The sequence below is a fragment of the Ptychodera flava genome, chromosome 17, assembly GCF_041260155.1.
Source record: "Ptychodera flava strain L36383 chromosome 17, AS_Pfla_20210202, whole genome shotgun sequence".
NCBI lineage: Eukaryota > Metazoa > Hemichordata > Enteropneusta > Ptychoderidae > Ptychodera > Ptychodera flava.
The window spans coordinates 9,090,812-9,113,628 of NC_091944.1; the positions used below are offsets into that span (position 1 = coordinate 9,090,812).

The window sequence follows — 22,817 nt, forward strand, 5'->3', positions numbered from 1 at the left end:
CACCGAAAATGTAAAACTAAATGTGTGTAATTCTTATAATCCAAACAATGATATACAGTAAGGGATGGAGCATTAAATCAAGAGAAGGTTGGATTGAATTGGGAAATTCGTTCGATGTTCCAAGTTTCTACGTGTCTTTTTTTCAGGGTAAACAGCGTGTTTATATCGCATTTTAATTCTGAAATGTCAGTCAAAGTTCACCAGACTCTCCACGTATTACGCTCGTATATCGATATACATCAATCAATATTTAAGACTACACTCACGTAAACTCACTCTTCAATTGCTTCAGAGTATACATGGGTCGTTTTAATCACACTTTTTCGTAGTTGCTAATGAAATAACCATAATTTTTTTTTAAATCATGGAAGTTCAAAATATTGTTTGAACAATTCTTACTCGGCAGACTTTACCCCATTTCCGACAACTTCTCGCGAGATCTGCTGGCTTGTCCCTGTTCCCACTGCGAACTTTCGCCGACATATTTACACTGCTCGGTGACGATCACGAGACTTGCCATAGTTTCATAATTGTCACCTCTGTCGAAAATGTCAGTCAAAGTTCACCAGGATGTGTCAATCAATATTTAGGGTGACAATGACATGTAAATTTACATGTCAATGTGTTTCTGCCTTGCTTAGATTAGGCCTGCAGTGCACAGTCGCGTCTCGCTGTTTCTGCCATTAAGAAGGTAAGTTGCAGTCTTGATTGTGTTTTGGTGAAGTATTTTCACTACGTAACCTGAATATTGGGCGAAATCTACCCATACAGAGCGGTGCTTCAAAAGTCTAGAACGCGTGAATCAAAGTTGAACGGGCGCGAACAACCCGACGGGGAAGCAGATTAATGCAGATTACAGATTTAGCTCTCCAAGTGGAAAAAAGGCGAGAAATACAAGTACGAATTGTGATGTCTCAAGACTAACTGCCCTGGTATACAAGGCTAAATGTGGCGTTTGTCCTCAGATCGCACGGTCGAAGTTCAAAAAGGTCATGCCCGAGAGAGCGATACAAAATTTGGAGGTAGCCTACCTACCTGATGAATGCACATATTGTTCGACCCATGGACACATAACAATAGTTAGCCTTGGCCTACAATTCAGATTACTGCCACAATCGTCTCAGCCTACACCGCAGTGAATAGAGCCTTTTAACATCTATTGACGGATCGGTTATTTAGATGCTCTTGCAAAAATGTCTGTATTATTCAGTGGAAAGGAGACAATTGTATCACGGTTTAACCAAATATTGTATCAGGAGACAGCGTTCATATGGATGACATAATCGACTAGCTGACGTGTCTTCCGTCGTTTGTTGGTTGGTGAATAGGCGAATGGAACTACGGTCCCGTAGAGGGACCGTGATAGAACGTTATGGTTCACAAACATGGACTTTTACGATGCCTAACTTGTTTAAATCATCCCTCTATAATGGAGATTCTTTCTTCCATGTGAGGTTGACAAGAAGACGCTACATGTTATATGACACGTGGAAGAGTTTTAATGAATTTCAGAAATGGTGTACGCCCGTGAACTTAATTCGCGTCTCAGGGAGTACCCTTGACCATAGCCCACGCGGACGGTGGTCTTGACTTCATTACCACGAAGGTCGCATCAAGCCCCGTGGCTAAACACAAAGGATGGTCTTTCAGGTCACTTAATTCGGCAGATCGTCCATGTAGCCGACACAAACACGAAGTGTCTGTTAGCGGCTACCAAAAACTATGAAAAATAGTAAGAATGAGCAACAAAATCACTATCAGTTTTAAGTTGAACGTAGAATAAGTCTGTGCCTTTGTATAAAATACTATAAAAAAAGTAGAAAGTGAGCAACCAGCTGAAAGTTAGTCGAGGAGACCTTAACCGATATCATTTGCATCTCATTGTCGGCTACATGGACTGTGTGCCCTTAATGGAACCTTAGTGCCGCAAAAGTAGTGGACGGTCTGTGTTTCTATGAACGTTATTCAAATACTAAACGAATAGTTCGATCTCACTCCGATAACCAGGTTAACCATAAATCAAATGTCACTTGAGAAATATCTTTTATGGCCTATTTCCAAATAAAACTTACATAAGGTACCTGTCAGTAGTAAGACAGAAAGATAAATATCAAAGATGTGCAAGGAAGAATTATTGCAAATCTAAAAACAATTTTATCCGGTGATTTTACCCTCTCGCACGAGGAGGGTTACACGCATTTGTTCGAAGAATCAATGGTTATCTTTTAACAATCAATCGTAAATAAAAATACATCATGATATTTATCTAAATTAATATCATTGCGAGTCAACCAAGTTGACCAAGTACTTGTAGTCACACCATTCAAAAATGAACGTGAAAGAGGCCTTGACATTCTTACGGATGTATTGTTCCATTTGTCATACCTTGTGACGTCAGCCGTAGCGCCCCTGCAGACTATATAGTCTAAAGAATATTTACTCAAATGCCACTCTCCATGCGCCACCCATAAATAGGCGGAATTCTCATTCGTATATCCCAACTATCACCATCCTATCTTGTTGAAGTACGTTGTCGTTGACTATGGTCACATTTCTGTTTTATTCAGTTGGCATTAGACTGGAAAACTAGCATTTGATTGGTCACGAAAAAGTTCGATCAAGTAGGTAGGTAAGAGACACAGTCAAAGCGAATATGCTTGTGTATGTATGTATGTATGTATGTATGTATGTATGTATGTATGTATGTATGTATGTATGTATGTATGTATGTATGTATGTATGTATGTATGTATGTATGTATGTATGTATGTATGTATGTATGTATGTATGTATGTATGTATGTATGTATGTATGTATGTATGTATGTATGTATGTATGTGTGTGTGTGGGTGTGTGTATGTATGTATGTATGTATGTATGTATGTATGTATGTATGTATGTATGTATGTATGTATGTATGTATGTATGTATGTATGTATGTTTGCTAATAAGTGTACAAACAGATATTGATCTATTCATGTCATATGATGTAGTACAATTACATGCATACAAATATACAAGCACACGTGTTTATATATATATATATATATATATATATATATATATAATATATACATATATAATATATATAATATATATATACATATATATATATAATATACATATATAATATATATAATATACATATATATATATATATATATATATATATATATACATTCCTCTCTTGCAGATATTGTGTACATGAAGACGTCAACCTTTTGATAGCCGAAGTGGAAGCGTATATTTAATTAGTTTTAGCAGATCTCTAACGCAGCAAGATGTCTGAGAAATGCAAGCAGCTGAGCCCCGAGATGGTAGAAAAAGCAAAACGGGAACTGGGCGAAACTCCAGAGAAGAGGCGGGAATGCCTCGACCAGCTTCGAGACATGTTCAACACTAGGCCTGACATCAAATTCCGGTCTGACGACGCTTTTTTGGTGCGCTTCCTGAGATGCAAGAAGTTCGACGTGGAACGTGCCTTCAGGATGATGGTTCGATATTACGAGGTCAGGAGAGATCACAGAGACATTTTTGATGACTGTGTTCCATCCAGCATTGAGTACATACTAAAAAAGAACATGCATTATGTGTCGACGGGCCGTGATAACGAAGGACGCCGTGTATATATCTTCAAACCTGAAGGTGTGTATTTTAAAAATTGTGCAGTTTTATCTCTCTGAGAACCTCGAGTAACAGAAATAAATCGGTATAAATGACGCAGAAAGGCGTGGCTCGCGAAAAAAGAGACTTCGCGTCACGTTATTGAGGGCCGGCCTCGAAGCTGAAAGACTTGAAATTTTGCCAAAGGAAAATTTCAACCATTCTCTTAGGAATCAGGAATATACATTCGGAGTCACCACGCAAATTTTGATTCTACAGAAACAAAATCACTTCAGATTTACTGATATTTGAAATCTCAAATGACCGCGTCATTCTTGTGTTAACTCTGTAGGGAAAAGTTAAAATATTCTTTCTTCACACAAGTAAAACTGAAAGTTTCATTTCCTCAAAGGGCTTCAAAGTGGCAGACCGGAAAAGTATTTTAATAATCTTAGAGTCCGAATAGCTCTCGAGGTGCGTTCTCCCTCGACCGAGATACCGTGCAGGGAATTTAGTTGAGCAAACGAGTATATGTTGAGCCTACCGATGTATCTGATTGCATCGTGCCGTATCTCTCGGCCTTGTAGAGACACACACTACATATTATATCGAAATAATGTATATTTCACAGGCGCCAAGCAGCCCGTCAACATGTCACATTTGATGCGCACTACAGTTGTTCTCTGTGAGAAGATACTCGAGGAAGAAGAAACGCAAATCAACGGAATGGTCGCAATATTAGACTTGGCGAACGTGACGATGAATCACGTGACTACGTATGGCCCTGGAAATACAAGGAAAATGACCGATATCATGCAGGCACGTCAGCCTTGACAGGCTCTCCATTTCCTTGTTGTTTTAACTAGTTAAACGTCTTGTTTCGAAAGTTTGTTGGCATCATTTATGAACTAATTCAGACAGTATAATAATTGTCATTTTTCATAAACAAGCCAATCATTTCCACTTGTCATGAATTATTTGAACGAGATATTGTGTGGAGAATATTGCTCATATAGTACGCAGAGATTAATGGATTACGAAGAATCTTCAGATGACATCAGTTTCGATAAGAGAGGTTCAAGTTAAGACTGATGCCATGGTGAGATAGAAATAAGTACGAGACTCTAGTTTGGTTACTTCACGCGAGAATACGAGGGCGCTGCATTGGATGCTGTACAGTTGTTTTATTCATTTGTACAAACTATTCATGTATTTGCTTGTTTTGTTTGTTTGTTTGTTTGTATTTTATAGAATGCAATGCCTCTCCGGGTAAAAGCTGTACACTATGTGCACCAGTCAAAGGTCGTCAATGCATTGTTTACGATGATGAGACCGTTTCTTTCTGAAAAGCTGAAGAAAAGGGTAAGAAATGGTGTTTCCTACCGCCAAGAATCATAAAAGTGTAAAATATGACACATTGCTTACAGCACAGCCACTTTAACTTCTCTGTAATACAGCCAATACAATGTCAAAGCATGGCCATTACTTGAAGATCAACACTTACTATCGTTATCGGTTTGCTGGCATGGGTTTGGGACATGCTGTTTTGCAATCTGTGTGGAGTATGCGAGTACTAAGTCTGACGCCGCAGCGTCGATACACGAATTTGCCATTTTTAATTAGCACTAAATGGCCATACCCCGGTCAGTCTGGTTAATATGATCCTTACTGTAGGCCAGTTTTCTCGAAATTCCCCTGCCGCTGGTTTCTCTTACATAGATATCCCTTTGTAAAATACCCAATGCTTTCCTTCAACCTTACCTCATAGATGCACAGGCACTTTCAAAAAAGCTGCTTTCTATAAAATTAAGTTGCACAAGCCTTTTTGTCAACATCATAAAATTCCTTTTACATTGTTCACTGTACAGGTACAGTTTCATGGAGACGAATTTGACAACTTGCATCAACAAGTGCCGTCTCACTTACTACCAAGCGAGTATGGGGGCGCTGTCCCAGAATTCGACAACAGAGAATGGAGAAAAATCTTGATGGCCAGCGAAGAGGAGTTTATAGAGAACAACAAATACGGTTTTGCCAAATCCAGCGATTCTCTAGGGGGAAGCAGTGAAGGACAAGACCCAAATACTGGATTGAAAGGCAGTTTTAAAAAGCTGGAAATTTAACAAATATCAAACAATATATTTCCAAATTTTGTATTCTCAAGTTACCGAACATATATAACATGTTAGCGCCGGCAAACGAACTATTTTCCACAAATACAATAGAGTTATACTTTCAAAAAGTAATTCTTATTTTAAGAGATCTGAGGACTTTTTGCCTTAGTGAATCGGCAAGACTCGATTCAAGTCTTTGATTTACGCCGTTAGATGCGATTACACTGTAGCTGTGCTGTCGAAAACGCGTGAGCTCGATACAGGGGAATTATCTTCAAAATCATAGACGATTCCGCAAACAACTGACTACGGATCACATTCTGCCAAAGGCCAACGGCACCAACTCGATTCCTATCCGATACGTTCGATTTCGAATCCCATTTGTTTGTATTATTTGTAAAGAGATTTTTGGAGTAAAAGTTGTTAAACACATTATAATTGACATTGCTCTCTATCACGAAATTATGAAGATTATTGCCATCAACATTAGACCAATTCCACAATTTGTCTCATTCTTGAACAACGTGTTTATTCATTTATCTATTTTCAGCTTGTTTGATCGTTTCTTCGATTGTCTTTCGATTATTTGTTTACTTACTTCTTCGTCTATTGATGCTTGTCTTCTGTTCATAAAATGAAGGAAGAAAGAGCATTTGAGAGAGAGAGAGAGAGAGAGAGAGAGAGAGAGAGAGAGAGAGAGAGAGAGAGAGAGAGAGAGAGAGAGAGAGAGAGAATTTACATTAAGGCGTAAAAACAATGTGTGTTTCTGTTAACAAGCCCTCAGGAAATTTTAAGTTTTTTATTTTTATTTTATTGTGACCCATAAAAAAAACCCGCAAAATTCGACAAAACCATGCGTGATTATTGAAAATTCAAAAAAGTTTTGGGTCGGTAGGGTTACAGAAAACACACATATTATTCTATTTGTCCCAACCTCAAAGTCCAAAGGTCTACCATCCTAACAGTCTATCCGTGTGTAACTGCATTTAGTGTAGATCGCCATATTGAATACTCGAGTGTCGAGTAATCATAACCAATACTCTACGATAGCCACCAGTTTCTGATAGTCCTCAGTAAAAATGTCTGGAGGTAAACAAGTCCTGAGTGCAGAGGCTTTGGAGAAAGCGAAACGAGAACTGAACGAAGACCCCGCCACGCGGCAGGTACACCTGGACAAACTACGTGAGATGTTCAACTCTAGACCCGACATCAAATTCCGATCCGACGATGCCTTCTTGCTTCGGTACCTGAGATGCAAGAAATTCAACGCTGAGCGCGCCTTCAAGACGCTGGTACATTATTACGAAGTTCGGAAAGAGTTCAAGGACATCTATAGCGACTTTGTTCCATCGAGTGTTGAAGAAACGATGAAGAAGGGCATACATTATATGTCAACGGGTCGGGATAATGATGGTCGCCGTGTATTTATCATGAAACCAGGTATTTTGCACTGATTTTCGCGTTTATGCTTATTTGCACTCGTAATAAATCCGAGAGTATATGCAGCACAGAGGTGTTTTTCTATCCGCCTGTTTATCAGCCGGCCGGTCAATTTAATTTGTCTCTAAGATAGTGCGTGTGTTAGTTTTTAAGGTCTATATAGACTACTACGAACCGCTCATCTGACATTTGTACAGAGATGTGCGTGACTCGATAAGATTTTAGTGGTCATGGATGAAGCTAATTTGCATTATTGACAACTTATATTATTATATATTATATACACACATAAACATATATGCATGTATATACATGTATACTGCTATGCATATACACGTATGTATGTATGTATGTATGTATGTATGTATGTATGTATGTATGTATGTATGTATGTATGTATGTATGTATGTATGTATGTATGTATGTATGTATGTATGTATGTATGTATCCTGTTTCTATGCATTTTCGTTATTTTATGCCGTGTGCAGCAGATAATCAAAAAGAAACCAAGTGTAGCGGCCTGAACTATGTTTGCTTGATTGCCCTTCGCTAACTTGTTATCTGTGTAATCAGACCTTTTTGTCGATCAGTTGTCAATCCTAACTTCGAATTTGTCGTCAAATAGGTTGGATGGAGCCAGGAACTACCAATGTCGTCCTAATGATCCGCGCTCTCGTCTTGCTCATGGAAAAGATACTGGAAGAGGAAGAGACTCAGATTAATGGCATCGTCGTCATCGTTGACCTGTCAAACTTGACCCTGAGCCATGTGACCACCCTGGGCCCCAGCAATGCCCGGAGAATCGCCGATGTTATGCAGGTAAAGTGAGCTATCATATATTCCACAGGCTTGCAGTTGCGATATAGAACCAGCCTAACTTGGGCATGTCAGCTTCATTCAGTAGAACTGCGCTGTTCTGACGTGTAAATAGGTTTTGAGCCCTTTTGAGAAATTCCGTTAACTTTTTACCACGAAAAGATTAGCAGTAGTGTTTGATCACGTAATTCTGCCCCGGTATTCGTAGAGCGCAAGCAACGATATTCTTAAGTTAAACGCACCTTTTTTACAGGTATTTTAATAAGCGTTTTAGAGCCGAGATCGTCTGGTGGAAGAGCCCGACCTTTGGGGGCCGTACAGCCGAGAGCGCCAAAACAGTAGTCGAGACCGTACATTTTTCATCTTATACCTTGTAGGACATTGCTGTATGATAGTAATACCCTACTGCTCATTTTGCGATCCGACCGTGAAATTGAATTGAAATTGTTGATACGTACATGATATCTTCACATGATATAATATCTTCATGATAACTTAACAGCTTACAAGCAATTTAGAAAATTTACAGTGATGTATTTTTGGTTTCACAACATCGGAACACGCGGTAGGCCTCCAAAATCCATTTTCCTTCCACACAACCCAAGTTTTCTCTAATAGAATTATCAAGGACCAATTTGTAAATTTGGTGCCATGATACGGCAACTCATAACAAAGCACTCTTGGTTTTTCTCGCTGTAGAACGCTCTGCCTCTTCGACTCAAAGCTGTACATTACGTCAACCAACCAAAGATCTTTGACACCGCATTCGCACTTTTCAAACCGTTTTTTACCGAGAAGTTGAAGAAACGGGTAGGTGACAACTTTAAACGATGATTCTGTAATCTTGTGCGAGAGAGAATATTATCGTAATGGTGCTTGTCCAGGTTTTTGGCTTGTGTGAAACGATAGCCTCTAAAGTGGACGATGTAGGGTTTTAGACACACTAAGTATCTTATCAAGGATGTCGTCATATCTTACTGTGACCTCTGTGAGTTGCCTGTAACGCTAACAATCCGCCCCTGTTTAATGCCAGGCTGAAAATTTCAATTGTTCATGGAATTTCTTGCTCATTTACAGTTACAATTTCATGGAGACGAATTCGACAAATTGCATCAACATGTGCCGTCACACTTGCTTCCGAGTGAGTACGGAGGCACTGTGCCAGAGTTCGACAACAAACACTGGAGAGAAGCCATGTTGGCGAGCGAACAAGACTACATCGAAAACAACAAATATGGTTTCCCAAAATCCAGCGATTCGCTAGGAGGAAGCAGTGAAGGACAAGATCCAAATACTGGATTGAAAGGCAGTTTTAAAAAACTGGAAATTTAAACAGAAAACAATACTTCGCTTTTTGGAGCTGTATGTCGCTTTGCAGTCGGGTTCTTAGTTTTAAAATAAGAAAAGAAAGTGGAAAGCTTGTTAAAATAGACACTGTACTTGGACCAGCATTCACTCAAGAATGTTGAAAGAGGTAGCTTCGTTCGAATTAAAAACAGATTCTAGGAATCAATTAACATGATCCAAATTGCAACCAGAATAATCGAGTGTGAATTTCTAGTACCAAGCAATACCCAGCAATTCTTTGGATGCATTCTAAAACTCTGTGTGTGTGTGTGTGTGTGTGTGTGTGTGTGTGTTTGTTTTTTTTTGTTTTTTTTTTTTTGCGGGGGTAGCAAATAGTTATTTATTTAAATAATGGCACTGTGACATGAAATACCTGGCGTGTGGTGAATTAAACGTATTGAGTATCTCAAGTTTTGCAATCGAAATATCACCAGGACTCTTTTTTTGACTTTCGTTTCGCCACTTTATCATCGTACAAAAAGTCATATATCCCTTGGACTGAGTTCTTTCACTGCTACTTTGTGCTTTAACTTTGTTTTTCGAATACAAAACCTTCAACAATAGCAACAAATGTCAGCAAAACTCGACTTTAATACTTTTTCAGCATGGTCTCGACCTTGTAAGGACCCGGGGCGAAATAGAAGTTTTATTGTTAATAATGAAATATGGAAAATAAAGAATGGTATTGACTGTGATAGTTATCGTGCGACGTGCCTCGAGAGAGCCGATATATCCACCGTGGGCGCGCTCCAAGCATCTGCTTGTCACATCTGTAGTATTATTGTATCCGAGTAAAATGGTATGATTAAGCAATAAAGCATACCCAGCGACGGTACACCACGAGATTCGACCAGTTCACGACATGCGTAAGCCAGTGCGTAAATGAAGTGACACGGTCAAAATCTCGAGGTATGACGTTTCTGGGTGTGATTTATTGCTATTATATCATAACAGTATATTGAAATTCTGGCATGGAACGTCATAAAAGGATTTTTGCTCTTGTCGAGACCTCGTGCGTGGGTCAACCGTGGTATATATCGAATATACCATAGTTTTTTTCACGCCTCGGCCAATCAGATCGCTGCATTTGCGCCATCAATATACTTGTATGAGATGATACGGGGGATAGCACCGTGCTACGGCCGTGCTAAGCGGTCTTCGAGTGAACTCGCCGCGGAGATTTCTGCAACTTTCAAAATATGGCGCTTGATAACAAATATTGTTGATATTAATTTTTGTTTTCGTATTTCATAAAAATCAATAACATCCCTGCTTCGTCTGTTAGTAAGGAGGACACTGTCATTTTAAGTAGCGGCTTTTCAAAGTTGCCATTAAGAAACCCTGCGCACCAGATCGTTAGTCAACTGCACATATGTTAACTCCGCATCCATGATCCGGAGCCTTGAACTTGTCCGGAGAAATAAGAGCTGTTTTTCTGTAGCCAATGGCGCGAGATCTGAGACACACAGTGTACTCGTAAATCAATTCTTCAATTGAACGCGTCACGACTCCACCGTGGGCTAGCTACACCCCAACCTGATCACGTGATTTTCTTGGACAAGTGGCAAAAAATGCGAACTTAATTGAATTACTCGCTGTCACTTGTCATAAAGTTGAGTATTTTACTAGCGGTACAAAGGTTATGTTGCTTTATCGTACGGCATTAGCGGCCATATTTGACAAATTTTAGTCACAGAAGAGAGCAGTACTCAAAGTAGTCAAACCATTACTTTAGGCGTTGGCTGTTGACCGCGACCTAGTCGATCAACCATGGCTTCCAAGAAGCAATACGTGTGCACACTGGATGAGAAGACGCTGGACAAGGCAAAACGAGAACTGAACGAAGATCCCGCCACGAGGCAGGTACACCTGGACAAACTACGTGAGATGTTCAACTCTAGACCCGACATCAAATTCCGATCCGACGATGCCTTCTTGCTGCGCTTTCTCAGGTGCAAGAAATTCAACGCTGAGCGCGCCTTCAAGACTCTGGTGCGTTACTACGAGACAAGGCGAGATTATAAGGAAATATACGGCAATTTTGTCCCATCTCACATGAATCACATACTAGAGATGAATGTCCACTACTTAGCATCAGGTCGTGACAATGAAGGGCGTCGGGTGTTTCTCTTCAGACCAGGTAACGTTATAAACTCACAATCTCTTCATGAATACAAATTAAACAGTCGCATGTGTTTACGAATGTCTCTGTCCGATGGAGGCTGTTCAACCACACGATGGTGTCAAACGTTATGAGTTTGTTTGTTTGTTTGTTTGTTTGTTTGTCAATGACTCCTCTCGACATTTTGACAGACTGATACATTGTACCATTATAAGGCACTCTAGATTGGCGAACAAATATATGCCTTTTAAATCGCAAGTTGGTAAATTCCGGATACTTCTTTACTCAAAACTTTTTTCAGGTTGATGCTTTTTTGACCCTGAGGACACAAATATATTTCGATTATATGATTGACACCCGACCTGATTTCACAAGATTGAGCATCTTTTGATCGGCATCATCGGTTTTAGGAAAAACAAACATTTCATAATTATAGTTCAAACTTCCGTGCATAAGTATAAGCAGACGTTTCAAACTTTCATTTTTGAGATGTTTGTTATCCTAAGACCCACTCATTTAATGAATGCACCACCGAGCTTTACCTTTCGGTAAGATATTTCGTCCATTGATATAGGTCACAAACATGCAGGAGAAGGTGTGCTTGAATGAAGCATTCCATAAATTAAACTCGACTGCTATAATAAAAGCTATCACTTTAGCAAGCTATAAACTGCTAAAGCTTCAGTTCAAAGAACACGTTAGTTCATTGATAATGTTACTGGACCCAAAGGGGCATGCGCTATGACCTTTAATGATTTATCGTTACTAACGGTGAAAGAAATTACACGTGTCTCCTAATTCTGCGCTTCCTTCTGATACAGGCCGGAAAGATTGACCATCTTTGATTTGATCTTTATCGGTGCTATGAAAAAGCGCGTTACACACCAATTATGCCATCAGATTGAAGTCCGGAAATGAATTCGTCTTGTGAATTCATAATTGCGTCATGTAATCAAGATAAATTCCTCATGTACATTCAATATTTCAATAGTAACAATAAAACTAGATTTATTTATACGTTATGAACACAACAAGAAAACTCAATGTACTGAGAGATTCTGTGTAACGTAATAGAAAGTTATGTTAACTTAGGAACAGAGTCCCACCATCAAGGTGATAAAGAGACGAAGGAAAAAACGTGTAATAATATAGACCAATATAGAACAAAAGCAGTACTAACTATATGCGATGAGACATAACTATACAGAAGTACCCCGGGATTATGATTCAGGTTGCGTCGACCCACAAAAGACAAATCTCGTCACAGCCATCGCAACGTCGATCATGGTTCTTGAGAAGATTTCTGAAGAGGAAGAAACACAGGTCAATGGCGTGGTTGCTATTGGTGACTTCACCGGCGCCACCATGGGTCATGCAACGGCCCTCGGTCCGGCCACAGCTAAGAAACTCACCGACCTTATCCAGGTAGTGTCACTCTTGTTTTATTTCGTAGTTCACACGTTAGGACGAAACCCTACGGTAGATTATTGTTTATAGTATCAAACGTTGTAAAATAATCAGTGAAAGCGAGCGCACGCATGCCCAGAAGCACGTTTTGTTTGTAGACAACCACGAAATATTTTGCTCCAGCATGTTTGTATTGAATATTTCGTCCATTTTTCTCAAACTTTGAGCCACATCGTCAACACGTGTAAATACAGACAATGCTAAATTATTCGATGGGGGTTAAATCGTCTCTCCACTTCTGTAACGTTTTGTTAATACATTTAACTGATAGTCCTGCAAAACACCAAACGCCGTATTTTCAGTCCATCTTCAATGCAGATCACTAAATGTCGAAAATGATCTATGTACCCTTCCCAGAATGTACTGCCCCTGCGTCTGAAGGCTATCCACTACGTGAATCAGCCGGCAATATTTGACGCCATGTTCGCTCTCTTCAAACCATTTTTAGGGGAGAAGATAAAAAAGCGGGTGAGTAACCAAAGACTTTTCTCTCGTTAAACAAATGTAGAACAAAAAACTGCGGCGCGACTTGAATTGACAACCTGTGTATAATAACCTATAACAGACTATGTATAATATATATATATATATATATATATATATATATATATATATATATATATATATATATATATATATATATATATATATATATAGGCCCTATATATATATATATATTAACATGCATATATATAGGAATTTAGATAATGGTTGCATAATGGGTGTTATTGGTTCAACAGCCGATTGTAACTTTTGAAAATATTCTCATTGTTCAAGAAAATATTTACTTTCTCCACTTCTTCTAATAAAACATGTTGAAATAAAATGAATCAGCTGTGAACTCAACACAATGTGTAATAATATTAATATTATATTTGACAATTGTAAATATCAGAGAATATTGTGACGTAATACCCTCAGATTATTACTGATAATATATCCAAATATCCAGCATTATGACCGAAGAGGTTTTCTACATGTACAAATTAACTGGCAACGCCAAAACCACAAATAACAGTAATAATGTAGTCCATTCCGGTCCATAATGGACTCAAGCAAACTTTGCACTCCATAATGTACTCGGCTTCGCCTCGTACATTATGTTGTGCAAAGTTTGCTTTCGTCCATCATGGGCCTAGAGGGGGTACATTATTGCTTTTAACATTGATACCATCATTGACATATGAAATCAAGTTCGCTCTGAATGGTAAACAATACACACGGACAGCAAACTTTTTACACGGACTGTGTTGGCAAACTACGGCTGACTAACAGCGTGTTTGCAAGGTTATATCTGATTGGTCGATTATCACTATTCACAGCAACTTAGGGAGTTTATTTCTATTATTTAAGTATCACGGTAAGATTGTGCCAACCAATTGGATAACAGCTTCCATATTGCTGCAAGTCGGCCCGCAAGTTGAAAGCTGGGTATGACATGATTGTGGTAGTGGAACAAGTAAACACTACAAAAATAAACACTACAAAAATAATGGCATATCTATCACAAGTTAAAGTCGGCAGAAATATCAAAAACGTCATTCTTTGTACAGTTTCACTGTTGTTACTTCCTAATTGTGAAATGAAGATCACCAGATCTCCAAGTACAGTTGTCATTTAAGAGTGGCCGTATCAATTAAACATTACCAGTTTTCAAAACCTCACAAACGACAAGGCTGTTAACAACGGGAGATTAAGGTAGAACGCACCTCGGGGACAGACATTCGGACTCTCAAACTTTTACAATTCTCATCTGATAAACCCCATGTGGGGGTTCATTTTAAAGCTCTTGGTGAAAGAAAACTTTTCACCGGCTTAGTTTTTCGAAATTCGAAAATTTTTATTTTTCTCCTTAGAGTTAACACTGGGATGGCGGCCATTTTGAATTTCTAATATCGGTAAATCTTGGGTAATTTGTTTTCTCTAGTACCAAAATTTGCACGGTGACCCCCTATTTTTATTCTCAATTTTGAAAGAGAATGATTGAAAGATCCCTTGAGGAAAGTTAGAGCAAAAGTTTAAGTCTTTCACTTTCGAGGTGCATATTACCTTAACCTGTCGAGTATGTGTCCATGGAGTACAAAGATGGGGACATATTTGCGCCAATTTGCGGGCAATATCGGCAACTCACAGTCCTCAGGCTTGTATCATTGTTTCACTATTCACGTCTCACTCGTTTGTCTTTTTTTGTAAATTATTCTGGCAGATACATTTTCATGGCGAAGAATTCGGCAACCTGCACAGTCACGTACCTTCCAATCTTCTTCCCGCGGAATATGGTGGCGCTATTCCCGAATTTAGCAACAAGGAGCTGACAGAATATCTGCTGGCGAGTGAGGAAGACTTCATCGAGAACAACAAGTATGGATTCCCAAAGTCAAAAGACGCCCTCGGTGGTGAAAGTATCGGAGCGGATCCCGCTACTGGTTTGAAAGGAACCTTTAAAAAGCTTGAAATTTGATGATGATGCCAATGATAATGATGATGACAATGATGATGACTATGATAATGAAGATGACTATGACGATAAAGATGATGGTGGTGATGGTGGTTGTTGATGATGATGATGATGATGATGATGATGATGATGATGATGATGATGGCGACGGCGACGATTGCCATGTACTTTAAACGTAGATGCCAGGTTTATAGAATTTTTTTTCTGTGTCTCTTTGAACATTCTGAAGTCCGTTCCTATAGAATACGCGGGGCTGCCCCTCACAAATCGTCTGCAACTATGACACCTGTTTTCAACAATGACAGTCATTATTTTATTTCTGATGTGTGACATCATGATGCGTAACCTCTAACACAACAATACTTGGGCTCGTCTCAATCTCAATAGAGCGAGTCTAGTTTTTTAAACCCTTATTTTACATTCAACATATCTATACTAGCTTTGCTTTTGTATGATTGTCGTGAAATTGACTTGAAAAACTTATCAGTGCAGCTGTAAACATAACTTTACCGATATAAGTTAAGGACATCGTGGTGAGCATTGCAGTAGCGGCGATCGATTGAAGTAAGGTTGCTAACACAAAGTGAAGTGGGATTCCATAATTTTACGCCGAAATTAACTCTTCATGAACCAATCGTAGTCGCTGGCAGAAAAATAGATTCCTCGAGCTCTCGTGGGTAACAAGTATGCTCATCAGAATAGGAGAGTGGAATCATCGACCAATGTTTCTTATCCAGGGCATTTTATCCATGTTAATCCATAACGATTCTTGCCTGTGAGGATGATCAGATATGCATGCAAGGATATGATGTCTGAATACTGCTGTATATAAGATGTGCTGATCTTGGACTACAACTCTTATGTAACCAAACTTTCAAAGATATCGACCGTTTTGGAATGAATGTATGCTTCTTCAAAGTGCAAAGTGAATATCTTTACTAGGTGTTTGTTTTTCTCTCTGCTGAAGTCAGATGAACTTTTGAAGTCAGAGAATTCTGAGTTCACCTTTGTCGCATTGTGATATCGATGTTTACTTGCCTTTTTACCTTACCTAGGAACTGTATGCGAAATAAATGTTAAAAATTCATAATATTATTGTGAGCTGAACTTGAAATTCAATTTGTTTGTGTTCTAAGCTGTGTACAGTTTGAAAAGATGGAATTTTTGTATCAAGTGTGAGTACAGGAAACATGTCGGCAGATTTCTCCGTGATTTTATCATTGTTGGTTCAACGCACATGGAAATTTTGAGCTGAAAAATAAAACAGCATATAAGTGCTTTGCAGAGCTGTTAAATACCAAATTATATTTGTGCTAGGACGGTATATAAAACTTTTGCGGCTTCTTTGCAAAGCCCTATAGAGTTGTTACAAATTGTATCTTCTAACTGTCTTGGATACACTTCACTTTCCAAAGTGTCCTGTTGCTCTTACAAGTAATGCAACTGTCTCCATCTTAATTTTGAGTTTTACCAGGGAATAGCCTCAAGCTGTCTGTTGCGAACAGTGGTCGTACGTTGTCCAGTCCATACCAGATATCGGAGGTACCACGGGACCGTAATACTTGTGTAATTGAAGACGAACACGCCGGTAGAATTGAGATTGATGGCTTTATTTATGGCACGGGAACTCAGCCCGAGTTACAACGTAAACTCTCTGATAATCTTCTTCTTTCTGAATGAATTTCATTTCCCATTAATTTCACGTCAATGCCCTAGACCAATGCCAGTCCCTCGCTCTCTGACCAAAATGCCGACATAGCCAGTGTTTTAGGCAACTGCTATAGAACTATTGATAATTAAAAATTAAAGCTGTTTATATGCCGTAGCCGACAGCCAAAATATACTAACTTGTGCCTGGCTGGATGGACTGTTGCTTGGCGAAACCTCCGAATCACATCAACTCCTTATTGTCACATACGCGGACCAAAGCACAGTCGCCTGTGCTTCGGTACACGGCAATGGCCGCTGTCGTATGCATTAGAAACCTTCTTTTCTAATGCATACCACACAGCAGCCGTCGTGTATATCGCACAGCAAGCGACTGTGAACCAAAGGCCAAAGCGGCACAAGCGGCAATCGGTAGTCCAGAACAGCTGCGGTATTCTGGTTCTATTCCCCGTACAATCTACAAATGCGCAGGCTATAGAGATTTACATTTATTAACTCACTACCTCTCAGACGTAATCAAAATGCCTAATTTTACGCGCTGTGATTGGACAGACGCTGCCTGTCCGAAAGATCGGGATAGGGTATAGGTTTTCTACAACCTAAAATACTTTGTATTAATAAATTGAATGGTGGATCTTGATTAAAACAAATACAAGAGAATAATATGTATTGAGAGAAAATCACGTGGTCGCATCAAGTGATAAGAACTGATACTATGATCGTGTGTTTTCACATGACTTTTGTACAGTTTACACGTCGACATCTTTCACGTCAGCACCTTTGACGTCGATGACGAATTTGTACAAATGACCGAAACTATATAAACCTTGACACTTTGTAAGATTTTAATGAGAAAAGGAGAGAAGTGATGCGATTGCCTACGAAGTTTGCTACGCATCAACGTTGTATTTTCCAACTTTAAACTTCCCCTTTGGCGACCCAATAGAGATTTCCAGTACCTAGCCTATGCCAGCTGCTGCTAATTCAACAAAATAACTAACTGTTAATAAGTCTGTACCAGTGGTCATAGAGGTCCATAAAAAGTTCAAAGGTTAGGGAACCGCGTATTGAGCGATCAGCCATATTCAACACGTATTACAATTTTATATATTGGTGCCGTGGTAGTTTTATTTCACACTCACAAGTCGGTCGTCTATCATGGCTTCGAAGAAGGAATACGTTTGTACACTGGATGAGAAGACACTGGACAAGGCAAAACGAGAACTGAACGAAGACCCTACCACGCGGCAGGTACACCTGGACAAACTACGTGAGATGTTCAACTCTAGACCCGACATCAAATTCCGATCCGACGATGCCTTCTTGCTACGCTTTCTCAGGTGCAAGAAATTCAGCGCTGAGCGCGCCTTCAAGACCCTGGTGCGTTACTACGAGACAAGACGAGATTTCACTGACATTTATGGCAATTTCGTTCCTTCCAGGGTAGAGTATATATTGAAAAAGAATATGCACTATCTGTCGGTAGGGCGGGATAGTGATGGACGCCGGGTTTTCCTGTTCAGACCAGGTAGGCATGTTAACAGTAATTTATTTTACACATATTTTTTTACGTTAGAGTTCTCAAAATGGACAAAAAGCTGCACTACAACACTACAGCATTTCTGAAGGTCGTTTTGAGCAAGGTCGATGAACGGACATGTTAGATGAATAATTAACCAGTTTGTAACGGTAGAGATTTCGTGACCGTTAGACATGATGACCATACTATATAGCTGGAAGAAAATTTCCAATCAAACAGTAGCCACAGCCACAGTTGTATCCTTAAATTTTATTTTGCATGTGATAACTAACTTAGCTACTCCGCTCCCTTGTTCAACGCTGTTCAAGACATAGAGCTCTGTCTCTGTGTCTCTACACACCGATGACCGTGAATATACAATATTTGTTAATACGTTACAAATAAAAATCAGGAATGAACAAATTTATCTCCGTTTTGAACAATGGTTTTGTAGAGCAGTGCGACCCATCTTTGATTGACTCATCGCGTGTTCGGCACCGAAGCCGGACAGTCTATGGGCTTGTATTTTACAATCTGAAATATCGTGATGACGGTTTTTGCAAATTTTGAATGTTTTTTTTTTCAGAAGAGATTCTTATAGTATACAGGTATATATAGTAAGACATGGTACGATGTGTCCTTACCCGATAATAACTAAAAATGTTGAGTAATTATGACCTACAGGAAACACCAATCCCGTCTTAAATATTTTTGTCATTACAACTGTGTCAGTTTATGCCCTCTGTTATGGAGACAAATGTTCTCGAAAGTTTTAAGTCAAGTAAAGCTACAAGTCTTCGTTATTAATGCATTATACAGTCTGGGCCCTCTCCTAGGTTACGGTGTACGCTATTAACCTACAGCTGGTGGGAGCGTAGCTTATACTACCGTATCGAGGAGACGTCCTAGACAAATGATGACTTTAAAAAGCACTCGTGTGTCCTCCGTAGTTTAAAAACATAGGAGTCATCGATTAACGTAACTATACGTAATTTGTATATCCTTTTGCAGTGAAAATTTAATATTTTGCTTGATTATTAGCATTTGAATAGATATTTCGAAAAACAGAGGGTAGCCACCCCTAAAAATCCCCTGATGAGAACTCTTATAATTGTCACTTATGAACTCAGTTATAACATAGAAGGGGTTTCGATAAACATAACTGTAATTCTGGTTGATATTCAGGTTCGTTGGAGGCTAACAAGGCGGAACTTCTGGATGGGATCACCACTTCAGTCATGGTCATGGAGAAGGTAATCGAGGAAGATGAGACACAGGTCAATGGCGTGGTTGTCATTGGTGACTTAAATGGTATGACGATGGGTCACGCGACCTGCCTCGGGCCAACCATAGCTAAGAAACTGACTGATCTCATGCAGGTAACGCGACAGACAAACAATCATATAGACGCATATACATGCTTCATAGGAGACTCATGTATAACACCTGCACACTGTCGCACTCCGTGACTGACAATCGTTGTCTAGGACTGTTCCATAATTTTGGTAAAATGTTCAAAACTTAGTCTGGTAACGTGCACTGATTTTCTGCAAAAGCTATCGAGCTGCTTATTTGACTGCATGTTAAAGCACACTCCAGCTTAGAAAAATTACGTAGCTGGTGTCCCCCTTGAAGAAAACTGAGTTTCCCCTTTAAATTGGGTGTGGATGCCGCGGGAGAGACTTTATTCTTGTATATTTGCCCCAAAATGACACACGGCCTAGTGTCTCCTGGATACTGATCACGTGTACACAATGTAGGCTCACGTGTACACAGCGCCGCCTGATTGAGTCATGCAGGGACATGTGTTACACAGTTTTTCTAGGCTGGCTATGCTGGAGTCCTTTTAAAGGAAAACCGTCGTCGGAACTGCGCCTGTGCTACCTTCTTGTTTACAAACAATGTATTTCGTGCACAATATCTACATGCACCTCATCATCATAGCTGCAACATTTAAATTATGGGATGTAGATTATGACAGACATGTTTTAACTTTCATCAACCACCATCGTGGAACTTGACATTAAACATACTAGTATATAAAACTGTGAGATCATTCTTAAAAGCTGCTAGTAGGAAGGTCAGAAGCGGATGTTGCATTATGCTGAGGGGTTTGTCAATTTAGTCTCTCGTTTTACGCGGAAAGGTTTGAAGTCATGCGCAGCCAGGTTGAGTGCAAAGAATCCCCGGCTTGTGTCGCAAAGCATTCACTTTTATCGCGCAAGGTTTCTCCGTTGACAGTTTCACTGAAACCTAACACTCTTTACAGAAAAGGAAATAAACTAGCTTTGTCGGTTTCTGAAGCATTCCACTTTCATAGCAACAAAACACATCAAGTTTCAATTTTCTCGTCGCTATTTCACCAAAGCGGATGTTTTAAAGTGCTGGAATACCTTACCGTCACTGCTGGCACACTCCAACTACACCCCAAAGATTATTCCATGACAAGGGACTGTGTCAACGAATGGACACCCTCAGTAAACATAAGTAACCTCTCCTTCTAATTAAACAGCTGAATAATTTAAGACAAATAACTCGTATTTTCCAACCGGGAACGTTTAATTGTTTAACAATCTGACGTGACCGGTGTTTCTTTCCCAGAATGCTCTACCGGTGCGTCTGAAAGCTTTCCACTATGTAAACCAGCCGGCAATATTTGACGCAATCTTCGCTATCTTCAAACCATTTTTAGGAGAGAAGATGAAAAAACGCGTAAGTATTTTGAAATTTGGAATCCCAGTTGCAGTAACGCAAAGGAAAAGTATTCATTTCTATATTGTTCTTATGTAGATATTTATATGCATATTTTACGGATTTATCCAATCAGGTTTACATTAACAATGTAATGTTCAACCAATGTCAACCATGATGTGAATAATCGTACTTTCTTCTGTCATCTAACAATTTGACAGTTGCACTTCCACGGCGAAGAAGTCGGTGACCTGCACAAGTATGTACCGTCGCAGCTCCTGCCCGCGGAATATGGTGGCGCTATTCCCGAATTTAGCAACAAGGAGCTGACGGAATCTCTGATGGCGAGTGAGCAAGACTTCATCGAGAACAGCAAGTATGGCTTCCCCAAGTCGAAAGACGCCCTCGGTGGTGCAAGTGTTGGAGAGGATCCTGCTGCCGGTTTGAAAGGAAGTTTCAAAAAGCTTGAAATTTGATAGAAACAATGCACTTGGTTTTATCTCATTGTGTTCATTTGATCATTTTGATTCGATATATAAACCTACTAGTAAGTTTTTTTAAAGTTTTAATACAGAAATATCCGAATTTTAAAAAATGGGTTAGGATGCCAATACATTTGTTAGCAGACGGATTCATGATTTAAAAACGGGGTTTGCAAGGTGGCAAATAAGTATAAAGATAGAACGCTTCGAATTAGAGCAAAGCATCACGGTGCAGAAGGAAAAAAACAACTCATGATTTAAACTGATATAGGCCTACAGTAAAAATATCGACATAACAATGACATCAAAGCTATCAACATTGTTTTAGTTGTTTTAGTAAAGTTCAGTCGATCGTCACTTTTTTCGTTCAGCCACGATTTTTCTGTTGGAAAGGGTCAAGATTTGTAAGTTAAATTTAAAGCAATAAATAATGGTTAACTACGATGAAATAGTCTTTTTTATCGTCTTTGTTTCATATTCACATTTAACGATTTGTGATTATTCAAGAAGTTACCTGCAATTGATATCTGAGAAAATTATGTCAGCTCTCTCTCTCTCTCTCTCTCTCTCTCTCTCTCTCTCTCAGAAAATTTAGGCTTTCAGTAAGAATCACATATACTGCGTGACAATTCTGATTCACCACATTCATACATGTACGAGTCGTGTACGACTTATTCTTTCGCGAACCTTTCTTTCTATCCTCAGTTACCATGGTTACATGGTTGACGGTTTACACCCAAAATTCCAATATATGCGCTGGATGTTTCTTCGCTTTCGATCTGAATAGCTCAGTGTAAGAACGTTTCAGGAAATGGGCAGCCAAGTAATTTTAAATAGGATTTGTAAGGTTGGCAGGGACGCCATACATTTGAGATGGTATCGTTGAGTAACAATTTCTGAGGGGCGTATAAAGGTCGAGCAGTCAGTGGCGTGTATATCGCTTTTAGGAATTGCAACTTTCTTGACAACCCTGTTTTGCTTCAGGACGTAGAGGACCTCCGTTTCAAAATTCTCAAACTCACCGATGGTATTATGATTTGTGTCACAGACTGGGCACAGTTTATAATTGGCCTCATCTGTTGTTAATGAT

The 22,817-nt window shown here is 39.3% G+C and overlaps 4 protein-coding genes across 5 annotated transcripts; all 4 read left to right on the top strand.

Moving 5' to 3' along the window:
• The first annotated feature begins 580 nt into the window (after positions 1 to 580).
• Positions 581 to 6,155, top strand: LOC139115334 (alpha-tocopherol transfer protein-like). 2 transcript variants are annotated; one of them, XM_070677361.1, is made up of 5 exons: positions 581 to 691; positions 3,194 to 3,645; positions 4,280 to 4,422; positions 4,855 to 4,965; positions 5,472 to 6,155. In XM_070677361.1, exons 2-5 carry the CDS (start codon positions 3,282 to 3,284, stop codon positions 5,724 to 5,726), a joined length of 873 nt encoding a protein of 290 aa, XP_070533462.1. In that variant the 5' UTR covers positions 581 to 691; positions 3,194 to 3,281; the 3' UTR covers positions 5,727 to 6,155. The 2 variants fall into 2 exon arrangements, with proteins under 2 accessions (XP_070533462.1, XP_070533461.1); XM_070677360.1 differs by having other exon boundaries at positions 582 to 691; positions 4,235 to 4,422.
• Positions 6,156 to 6,669: 514 nt separating this feature from the next.
• Positions 6,670 to 9,745, top strand: LOC139115335 (alpha-tocopherol transfer protein-like). Its single transcript, XM_070677362.1, has 4 exons — positions 6,670 to 7,157; positions 7,783 to 7,976; positions 8,673 to 8,783; positions 9,051 to 9,745. The coding sequence occupies exons 1-4, from the start codon at positions 6,797 to 6,799 to the stop codon at positions 9,303 to 9,305; spliced, it is 921 nt and encodes a 306-aa protein (XP_070533463.1). The 5' UTR covers positions 6,670 to 6,796; the 3' UTR covers positions 9,306 to 9,745.
• Positions 9,746 to 10,458: 713 nt separating this feature from the next.
• On the top strand, positions 10,459 to 16,481 carry LOC139115336 (alpha-tocopherol transfer protein-like). Its single transcript, XM_070677363.1, has 4 exons — positions 10,459 to 11,460; positions 12,674 to 12,867; positions 13,267 to 13,377; positions 15,116 to 16,481. Exons 1-4 carry the CDS (start codon positions 11,091 to 11,093, stop codon positions 15,368 to 15,370), a joined length of 930 nt encoding a protein of 309 aa, XP_070533464.1. The 5' UTR covers positions 10,459 to 11,090; the 3' UTR covers positions 15,371 to 16,481.
• A 1,401-nt stretch (positions 16,482 to 17,882) lies between these two features.
• LOC139115337 (alpha-tocopherol transfer protein-like) lies at positions 17,883 to 22,176 on the top strand. Its single transcript, XM_070677364.1, has 4 exons — positions 17,883 to 18,563; positions 19,740 to 19,933; positions 21,156 to 21,266; positions 21,467 to 22,176. The coding sequence occupies exons 1-4, from the start codon at positions 18,194 to 18,196 to the stop codon at positions 21,719 to 21,721; spliced, it is 930 nt and encodes a 309-aa protein (XP_070533465.1). The 5' UTR covers positions 17,883 to 18,193; the 3' UTR covers positions 21,722 to 22,176.
• The last annotated feature ends 641 nt before the right edge of the window (positions 22,177 to 22,817 follow it).